General features: G+C 32.5%; 1 protein-coding gene across 1 annotated transcript in view; it reads left to right on the top strand.

The window, feature by feature from the left end:
* The first annotated feature begins 1,300 nt into the window (after window positions 1-1,300).
* The window catches only part of LOC108916729, a 42,669-nt gene continuing 32,916 nt past the window's right edge, over window positions 1,301-11,053 (top strand). Inside the window, exons 1-2 of the mRNA XM_018723022.1 lie at window positions 1,301-1,457; window positions 8,686-9,135. Coding sequence (XP_018578538.1) covers window positions 8,809-9,135 — 327 coding nt within the window. The 5' untranslated portion in view covers window positions 1,301-1,457; window positions 8,686-8,808. The remainder of the gene's footprint in view (window positions 1,458-8,685; window positions 9,136-11,053) is intronic.

Genomic DNA, 11,053 nt, shown 5'->3' with positions numbered 1-11,053 from the left:
TTGTATGACGATACTTCCATGCCGCCATGACACTTCTTGTATGACGTCACTTCCATGTCGCCATGATACTTCTTGCATGCCAACACCCACTCATCTCTTGCACAACGACAATGCCCACAAGAAGCCGCTGAAGGTGCGCGCCGAACTCGATAAACACTGACTATGTGTTGACCTTGACCCCAGGTGACCTTGACCCCAGGTGACCTTGACACGACCTTGACCCCAGGTGACCTTGGGGTGACCTTGACCCCAGATGACCTTGACCTCAGGTGACCTTGGCCCCCTGGTGACCTTGGGGTGACCTTGACCTCATGTGACCTTGCCACGTCACTTCCTGGTCCAGAACCGGCCTATTATATCTACTTGCAATAATATATAGGGTGTTCCATTTAAAATAAGCAAGTTGATGGCGACTTCCGGTCTAACCGGAAGCGGTACGTGGACGCAATTATTTTAGTTGAGAAGGGCAAGCTCGAAAACCCGGTATCCCAAATTTTCAAAATTCAAATCGAAGTAGTCTCTGAAATAATTCTAATGGACCATCACCGTGAGACACCCTGTATGAATTGTACCAGTTCAGTAGGCTGACATCGTCTACCTATCCATTTAGCAAGTTGTTAAGGATACAGTGAATATACATGTGGGAGTGGGAAAACTTTTTTTCATAGTACCAGAAAATGTCTTCGATGACGGAAACTTAAAAAATATCAAATTTTGAGCACTCGTAATAAATATAAGCAACATCCAAAAATGACTGATTTCCTACATATTTGAAACTGAAGCTATTTCTTTAAAGTATCGAAAATTTTCAAAATTAGTAATGGGTCACATGTGTGACATTATTTAAAGTTATCTATGACCCAAAATTAATCTTCGAGTAGGTACTTATAATAACTGGTTCTTTTTAAAAAAAAATACTTTCAGCTTCAAATATCTGAAAAAGTTGTGGATTTTTGAAAACTCCAAAGTTCCTATTACCAAAAAAATGTTTTAGGAAGTTTTAAACAGAACACTCTGTATGTAACCTTTTACTAACAGCGCACTGACGTTGAGTTTGCTTGAAAATCTCAAAATATTATCAGAACTGAAAGTGGCAGATCTCACCACCGATTATGTCGGAAGACGATACAAATTTAGAAGAAAAAAAAAGAAAGAGTTCATCAGCCATTGCATAGCTGGCTAGAAACGTCCTTTATAGCAGATACTAAATACAGGGATGTCCCCAATTGAACTCCACAGGTATCCATGAGCTTTCACCAAGTTGAAAACCAACTGGGCAAAAATCATTCTTCAATTCACGCTCGGTATCTGAACAGACAACTCGACAGGCTCTTCTTGCCGTGGTCTAGAAGAACGGATCGCGGAGTATTATCGTTGTTTTGACGTTTATAGTGTTGTGCGTGTGACTTACGACTGTTTATAAGAGTGCCTTGGCTTTACCAGCGTTTTTTTTTGAGGTACTGCTCTCGTTTGTTTATTTTGTTGGCGATATTTTTGTGGTGTAACGGTTAGATATTCGAAAATTAGTTTAAGAACGTAGGCGCGAAACATTTTTTTCACTTTAGAATTAAAGGGGAGCAAAGTATCAAGTTGCCTTAGTTCCACAGAAGCAAATTTAAAGTAACCATCCAGTATATTATCCTGGGGGAGAGGGTTCAAAGTGCGGCTCTTTGATTCTAGACATCCTTTAATTTATTCTGACTTATTTCAAATTGGTAATTTTAGATATTTTAGTTATTTGTCCAGGAGAAATGGTGTTTAGATTTTTTTTATTTCGGTGCAGAATAGCAAAAAAAATCAATTCTCAGTAATGAATGATTTACGAAATACATCTTTTTTTATTTCTTGGCAAAAACTGTTTATCATCTTTTTCAACTATTTTGCTTAAGAATCACATTTTTTGTGATAATATTTACCCCAATTTATGTCCAAATCTTTTGAAAACAGAAAGCTGTAACAGTATACAATTGTTTACTTGTTAGTGCATTTTAATCTACAGGGTGTTTGTTAAGTACTCTTACAAACTTTAAAGGGTGAATCTTTGACTAATTTTGAAATAAAAAATTCATATGAACATGGGTCCGCAACGACTTGGTTCATGAGAGACCAAAAATATTTTTTTTTTGGTATTTTAAACATACCTATTCTCCATTCAATTTTACATACAAAAGGTACTATTAGTATTTGTCGCTGAAAGCAGCCGTTTTGTAAAAAAACAGGTTTAAAATTAATCCTGCATTGTTATTTTGTACGTCGAATCATTAAGAGTTTTTGAAAAACAATTGAAAAAGTGCGTCTTTTATTGACTGTATTACGATGTGACAAACTAAGATCATTTACAAGACTAAGACTAAACTACTTCTACAAATAAATTATAAATATTTACAATAATTGCCGAAACAAAAAAATATTTTGGACGCTCTGTATATCAAGAACCAAGCCATTGCGGACCCATGTTAATATGAACTTTTTATCTTAAAATTAGTCAAAGATTCGCCCTTTAAAATGTGTACAAGTACTTAATAAACACCCTGCAATTTGCATAAAACGAGGATCAAGCAAGTGTTACAAATCAATTCTTATATTAGAGTTATTTTATTAATCTTACATGGAAAAAAATACATTTAAAATTTACGTAATTGTAGCCACTGCTGACTATAATTTATATTAAGATAATATTACCACAATCTGTGTCACACATTTACATTACATTTAAAATGTTGTAATTAACTTCGATATAATTTTGTTAAACATATCCACTTTCTATTTTGCTATAGGATCGTTAAACAAATAATAGTACAATTTTACAGATGTTCTACGAAAATTTCTATAACTTCAACACATAATTTTTATTTGAAACAATGATTACATTAATTAAAGTTGTAAAAGCAAAAAACTAGTAGTCAACAAATGGATTTGGAAAAACAACAACAAAAAATAATTACAACTTAGGTTTTTACATATTTTTTCTGGATTACCTTCAGTACAGCTCACATAATAAAAATGTAGATCCCTAGATCTGGACGAGGTAGGGAACATTTTCAAAATTGCAAAAATGTTTTAAAAATTTAAAGAAATACCTATTTTATCTGAGTTTTTTACTTATATCTTGGAACCTATGCATTTTGGAAGAATATTGAAGAGGAAAAAAGTTTTAGAGTTGAAGTTTGCACAACATACTGTATATTAAAGATGTTTTTTATTACCGATGTTGCCAGATATCAATAATTGATGAAAAAAAGGCAAAATAATAATTTGAAAAAAATTTTGACAAAAAAATTTAGAATTTTCAAAATGTTGCACAGCCTCAAATAAAGCATCTGGATACTTGAAAATTTTTTCACATAGAAAAGACCGCTTATTGCTAAATTGTTTATAAATTAACGGAAAATGCCGATAAACTTTCGAAGCGTCTTTCCGAGTACTTTAAAATTATAATTTAAAAAAGAACTAAATTGCAAACTGATAAATGTATTCTAATTGTTTAAAAATAAAAAAAAGATTGTTAACTTTAAAAATTTACTGTGGCCATCGTAATCAACCGATTTAAATTTTTCAAAAAAAAAAAATCTTTTTCATTTACATAAAAACTTAAAAATGTTTTAGTAAGTATTTTCTTAATATACACTACTATCTATTGCAATCACAGAGGTAGATATAAATTAAACAATTCAATAGAATAATATTACTTTACTTAACCTTAACCTAACTTATAAAACCAATATTTCTCGTGGACGTTAAACGAAAATACTTTTCATACATAATTTTTCATTTGCAAATAGAGTTTAGTATTAAAAATTACTCCCATATTCCAAATTCTAATGTAATTAGTCTAGTTTACTTTTTTTAATTTTAGTATTTTGTGTAGGTAAAATTTCCCGTTGTCTAAAAAACTGGGAATAAATTGAATGATTTGTTTCAAATTATATATTCATGTCTCAAATTTGATACCAATCACTCTTAATTTTCCAATGACTTAACTAGTCAAAAGATATAAAAGTAATTTGTGAAAAACTTCCCCTAACACAACTTCCTAATATAAGGAAATAACATTTTGCCCAAACGGAAATGATTATTTTCAAAAAAATTGCTCTTTAGTCAAAGTAAACTGTTTTAGTCCGGTCAAATTAGTCATAAAAATAGTGGTCAAATAATGAAAATTCCGACAGAGCTAAATTTTGGTGGAGACCTTGGGTGTACCATTAGAAATAAAGTGTCAAAAGTCCCCGTCGAAAACTTTTGTAAAAAATACACGAAACAAGAAACAAGTACAACTATCTCCTCTTCCTCTAACATCGGCTTTTGCTAATTAACACTTGTATCGAGTATACTATCAAGTTCAGACATGCCTAGGCAATCAACTGAACCCAGAAGACTGGAGTTGGAAATTAACAGTTAATACTTTGGAACCGATTCAAACTTTACTCGCACCTGCTCTGGAAAACTCCTAAACACTATTTTTTGCAATTTGAAAAAAGGTTATAGTGCTAAATGTGGCTGTAGAAGAGTAGGGTTACTGTGTTCTCCAGCGTGTACTAATTGCCAAAGCCAGTTTTGCTCAAATGTCCAATTGAATACAACAGATGAAGATTTATGTGATTTCGATGAAGAGACAGCTGATTCATCTTCATTTGAACAATTTATGAACATCCAGCAAGAAGAAGATGAAATCGAAGAAGACATGACTGTTGAAGTCGACTTTGATGAGTATAAATCAGATTACAATATCAAAAGAAATCAGAACTACAGTTAAAGTCAATAACCAATATCAATAATCATCATGCAGTTAAAAGAGTATTGTCCCTGAAAATTCCCTCATAACAGTTCGTGGAGTAGGCCTACCAGGGAAATCACGTAAAAAAAAAACGCGCCAAAGTACACTACCTCACAGGTGGTGTGGAAATGTCTGCATATCATGTAGAACGTGACTCCTTCAACTATTAGCATCGCGATATCCCAGGAATGGTGATTCTTAGAAAAAAAAGTATAAGGACTATTTTTGTAGATAATTTTAAGATCTATAGTTTTTGTCGGAACTACTTTTTTGATAAAACTTACGGTTTTCGAAAAAAATCCAAAAAATCTCAAATTTCGACCTTTGATTCCGAATAACTTTTTTAGCACACATGGGATCGCTGGGGACACTTTATTTCTAATGGTGTACCCAAGGTATCCGCCAAAATTTAGCTCTGTCGGAATTTTCGTTATTTGAAATGTCTATTTTAACCGGACTATTTGGCAAAATGCAGAATTTCAACTCAAAAACTCTCGATAAAATAATTGTTTTGATTTTTCGTTTCTTTGTCAATACAAAAACTTCACACTCTATTTTATTGTTAAATCCAAACCAAATTTAAAAAGTCGTAGGTACCTATATTGTCGTGAGCAGAATTGAAAAAGCTTTAAAATGAGGTGTCACTCAACATAGGGTGTTATTTAAAGTTTAAGGGTAGGTATTTTACACTCCTGCCTGAGGGGTAGCTTCCAAGGCACCAAAACTTACTCCATCACGTGTCCCGAAAATTGTGTCTCAGTTTTTTGTTTTTTTTTTAATTCCGATATTTTCCAGGTGGGAAGTTTTAATTGAAACACTCTGTATAGTTCACGTAGTTTCAAAGTTAAGTCGCAAAGTATGCCTTCTTCATATTCACCGTCACAAAGTAACAGTATCGGTACATTGTACTATTATTTGAAGACATCTACTGTTACTTTAAATTCTCCCAATATTTTATGAAAATTCTTGCAGCAAACTATCCTTCTCAGCATCAAATTAAAAAAATAATCCAAATTACTTTAAACAGCTTAACAGAGGCGACCTCGCATTCTTATGCGAGTGTTTGAAATTATTTGAGCATTATAACAGCCAAACGAAAATATTAATTTTATAACAGGGTTCGGTTACATTGGAACTCGGCATCAAGGATAAGTTGGCTGGCTAACTAAAAGCATAATAAACACACATTAAATTTAATATTTCACGAGAATTAAGTGTGACTTTCTATCGCCGTAACTTACGTTTCATAGAGATTTATTTTTAAATTACCTGAACTGTAAATAATAAACATTTAAAAGTCTCTAAATTGGAATATGGATATTACATGAGCATACCGTAAGTGCCTGTACGAAGAAAAAGTTAATACATTCAACAATGTACGACACTAGAGAGGTTATTAACGACTTTTGATTTTCACTTGTATTTTTTCTCGGTGCGGTCACTTTCACTGGCCACTCTTCTGCTTCTCCACGTTGGTAATTCATGTTTAATCATATCCGAACAGATTTAAACGGTAGACAGCCTGTTGGCTGCTTAATAAATGCAACGATATCACTTATTGCTTAGGGAAATTACCAGCGGAAGAGGCTTGTGTGTTAAGTGTCGAGAAACGATGGTACAGGCGGAAAGCGTTGATGAAATTGGTGATAGAAACGATGTTTATTTATGCTATTATAATTTTTTTCACTTGACCTTAAGAGAAAGTAAACGTTTTTTTTATTTGTTTGGAAGCAAAAGTAGCTAGAATCATCTCTTCCGTAAGAAAATTAAAAATGGATTTCACAATTTCTTAGTTTTTTTTGCAAAAAATTTGCAATAATTGAAATATATACGGGGGTAGTTTGAAACAAGCTTACGATAATTTAATGGTCTGTAATCGCACTTCCAGACAACACGGATTTGAAAACTTATGTAAAAATGAATAATGTTCAACTATTGAATGCAATTTTTGAAATTACCTTGGCTAACATTTTTTATTAACGTTTAACTGTTGTTCTAACAATTCATACAAAATTATTACTTTATTTTATGGGGAATTTAATTCTAAAACTTTTCTTACTCATGTTAGTTTTCAAAAAACTTTGTCGTTTTCAACAAAAACACGAATAACTAATAATACTTATTGTAGCTGTGTTATTTAAAAAATCATAGAAAATTCAAAAGTTATGAATTTAAACATCAAACTACAATACGTATTATTAGTTATTCGTGTTTTTGTTGAAAACGACAAAATTTTTTGAAAACTAACAAGAGTAAGAAAAGTATTTAGAATTAAATTCCCCATAAAATAAATATTTACATTACATTACGTTTTATTAATTATTATGATTGAATATTTATAGTAATTGTACAGTTATTACATTTACAATTAGTAACATTTATAAAATCTGGATAAATTATTCCCCTCGCGTTTACTAACTACCACATTTTTCTCAAAATGATTGATCCATTAAAACAGCCATGATGCGACGTACTACTGGAACCTAGAGTTGAAGTGTCATTGTAAAGAATCCTGTTGGCTATTTCATTTTTGTTACTTAAACTGTCAGCAATATAACTTTCTGCAATTGTGGCTGATTTCCACCCACCATGTCTCTTGAATGCTAATACATCAACTCCGGTATTAGCCAGTAACGTTGCCAATGTTCTTCAGAATGAATGGCCTGTATATGTTTCAGGATGTTCTAGTTTCAAAAACTGTACAATCTTATTAGGAATCATAGAAAAGGTATTTTGCCGACTGGCTGGTTGTAACATATACCTGCTTGATACCGCATATAAAAGAGTGAAATTTCAGTTTTAATTTCCAATCTAATCTTGAAAATATCCCTTGACAATTTCTAGAATTTTTAGAATCTGGAATTGTAACTACAATAGTGTCATCGAATTTTTTTAAATTGATGTTGTCCAAAGTAAGTTTGCATAACTCATCAGAACGGCATGCTCCTGCAATGCCTAAGACCGTCACTACCTTCATTAGCAAATATGTATTATCGTGTACCTGAACGAGAAAATCGTTTCGACTTCTCGGGCAATAAAAATTCGCAGGCAACATTTGTTGCACTTTCTATTTGAAAATCGCTCATTTGGAAATAATAATTCAAAATCAGCAAAATTGCAAATTTTATGTAGATAAAATATTATACAGCACGCAGCAGTTGAGTATAATTTACCAGTCTCGGACTCTATTACCAGCCCTCGCTCTGCTCGGGCGCAAAATCGTCCTCGACTGGTAAATAGTATTTACCTTCTTTATAGTGTAAATAACTATTGTTTATTCAATTTGAACATATTTTTTTCACTGGTACAATATGGATAAATTTAAATCCAGACAGTGTTAATAAGTTTTAAAAATTGGTCTAAACCTTGTTTGCCATCATTTGAAAAGTTCATTGTTCAAGATTTTGTATTTTATACAGTGTGTTTCAGCAGCTCTTACATTTTAGAAACTTTCGAATTTTATTTTTCAACTCGCTATGCCATACACAATTTTTGTTTCTACCGCAATTTCATGGCCTACTGTGCTCAAAAAATGTTAACACAACAAATCCTGTTTGACATTTTATTACATTAGAATCGGAACCAAAAAACTGTCGATATTTTATCTAGTTTCTATAATTTCCTACCCATAGCACACTGAAATCTGACCGATACGTATTTCTACTTCAAATAAACTAGTTTACTACATTTTCAACCAATTTTAACAATGTTTCGAATACAAAAAGGATACTTTTCGACCTAGAATGAAAAATAATTATAACTTGCTTAATATCTGTAAAATAAAACATAAAGTCTGTTAATTATCAAAGTCTGCAGCCGTTACACCACAAAACTAGGAAGTATATCGCAAATTAAGTAACGTCTAAACAAACCCAAACCTCATTGTCTACATCTTGCGAATCTTTCACTAGGACGCCACAATTATGTGAAGCGAATAAGGAGAGCACGTATCGAACAGCTCACTTACATAATTGATTCACAGAAGAGAATCTAGGGCGGCCGCGACATAATTTCTACGCCTCATCAGGTCCGCCATGGAAAGCGACAAGCAAGCGAAGAGCGATGAGCGCCTCGAGAAGGCCAACGAAGACGTCCAGGTGGACAAGGAACGCAGGAGCGCCTCCACCTTCGACAAAGTCCACCTGAACACCCTGTCCACAAAGCTGTCCACGGACCGGCTGATCTGCAAGACCCCCCAGGAGTCGCCTAGCGTATCGGTGAAGTCCCTGAAGACGAGGAAGAGGAGGGAAGGGGATAACCAGAGGATTATCCTGTTCCTAGGGGTGCTACAGTTCGTCCTGGGGTTCTTGATGGTGGCGTTCGGCATCCTGGTTATAGTGCACAGGTCGACTTTAAGCCAGGTAAATATTTTTAATTGAAATTATATTTATATACAGTGTGTTTCCGGATGGGGTACCGCACTCTTGTAAACTTTTTTATTGTAGATTTTTCGAGAAAAAGTTATTCTTGATAAAAAGTTTCGTTTACCTTAGGAAGCCATGGACAGTAATCAAATATGTAAAAAAACATACAGGGCGTCCAAACGGAAATAAAAATTAAAAGCACTTTGCTCAGTAGTCAACTGAAAAGTTATATTTGGGGTTGCAAAAGTCAGAGCACGCAATTTTATTTTTTGGATGTCAAGAAGGGGTTAGTGTAAAGTTAAATTTATGTTTGTGGGGTCGGAACCCTTGTGCTTCGGCCGCCATCTTGTAAAAAGGGCTGCGAATGGTTTTTATACAACTACAAAATTTTTTTTCTGGTTATTTAATTAATTAATTTAAAAAATTACATCAGAGCATTTTGATAGAGGGGTTTTTAAGGAATAATTTCCATTACAAACTTTTTCAAATTTTATTTATTTATTAGGGTTTTACAGCGTACAGTACATTTACAGTACAGTATTTTTTTTTGTAAAATGACCAGAAAAAATGTTATAACGACCAAAAGAAAATTTGTTCCCGAATTTTTATCTATTTTCAGATAATTTAATTTGCAATAAAAAATGTATTTACAAATTTTCTGTGCAACGAATAGTTTGCTCGATATAGTAAGTAGTAGTATAGTATAAAAACCATTCCCAGCCCTTTTTACAAGAAGGCGCCCGATGCACAAGGGTTGCAACCCCACAAACATGGATTTAACTTACACTAACCCCCTCTTGACATCTAAAAAATAAAATTGCGAGCTCTGACTTTTGCACGCTGAGCCCAAAAAAATTTAACATTTCAATGGACTACAGGGAAAATTTCACATTTTGAAATTTTTCGACCTATCCACATCAAAAAATTAAAACATTACAATTTTTCGTTTACGGAATGTTATTTTAATGATTGGAATTACTATACAATAAAAGTTTTTCAACATTTCTTATCAAATAATACAAAAAAATTAATGATTATACAATTCAACAAATTGTAATTTTGTTAAAACAATTATATGTCGTTTCTTTTTAGATTTTTACCATTTTTAGTGTAACATAAACGGTTTAGCGTTAGAAAGTACCAAAGAATGAATTATAAGCGAATATAGTCGATAAAAAAGAAACATCAAGTAAATATGCGATGTTAATGTTAATTAAATAAAGTGAAATCTTGGAGTACCTACACAACAAATTGTGCTTTTATACGAATACTATACAGCCTTCTCAATAAACTTTCTGTTTAAAGACATACATAGAAATTTCATTATGTATATATACAGGGTGTCTCAGGTTTTAATGCGGAAAATTTAATAGACAATTAAAATCATAAAAATTATAAGAAAATTTTATATGAACTTATATGTTTTCGAGATACAGATGTTAAAGTTAATTGAAAAAAATAGTCTCCTCAAATATTTCAACTACTTGGCGGATTTTGTTAAAACTTGGCACGTTTTTAGTGCTTATTTTATTGAAATTAGATTTAATTTAATTGTATGAAGAGCTGTTTTCAAAAAAATATTGTTTCATATAGTTGTGAGGGCAATTTTGTGTTCTCTAATGGTTATTTCACTCGCTGGCAGTTGTAAAAACTTTTAATTCTTGAATACAAAAACGACACTTCGCAATCTAGAATAAAAAATAACGATTTCGTTATGAATCTATTGGAAAAACTACTTACAAGACATTAGTTTTTAAAAATGTTTCAGTATATTCACATGTAGTTTAGATATCTATTAAGTAAAAACTTTAACACAATCCTGTCAGTTCCTGCGCGATTACGGTTTTTAAACACAGATTAGAACAGCAACGTTGCTAATTTCCTGCGCTCTATTTTATCTTAATTACCAAATACA

The sequence above is a fragment of the Anoplophora glabripennis genome, unplaced genomic scaffold (genome assembly GCF_000390285.2).
Source record: "Anoplophora glabripennis isolate ALB-LARVAE unplaced genomic scaffold, Agla_2.0 scaffold1560, whole genome shotgun sequence".
Taxonomy (NCBI): domain Eukaryota; kingdom Metazoa; phylum Arthropoda; class Insecta; order Coleoptera; family Cerambycidae; genus Anoplophora; species Anoplophora glabripennis.
This window is presented reverse-complemented; position numbering and strand designations above follow the sequence as displayed.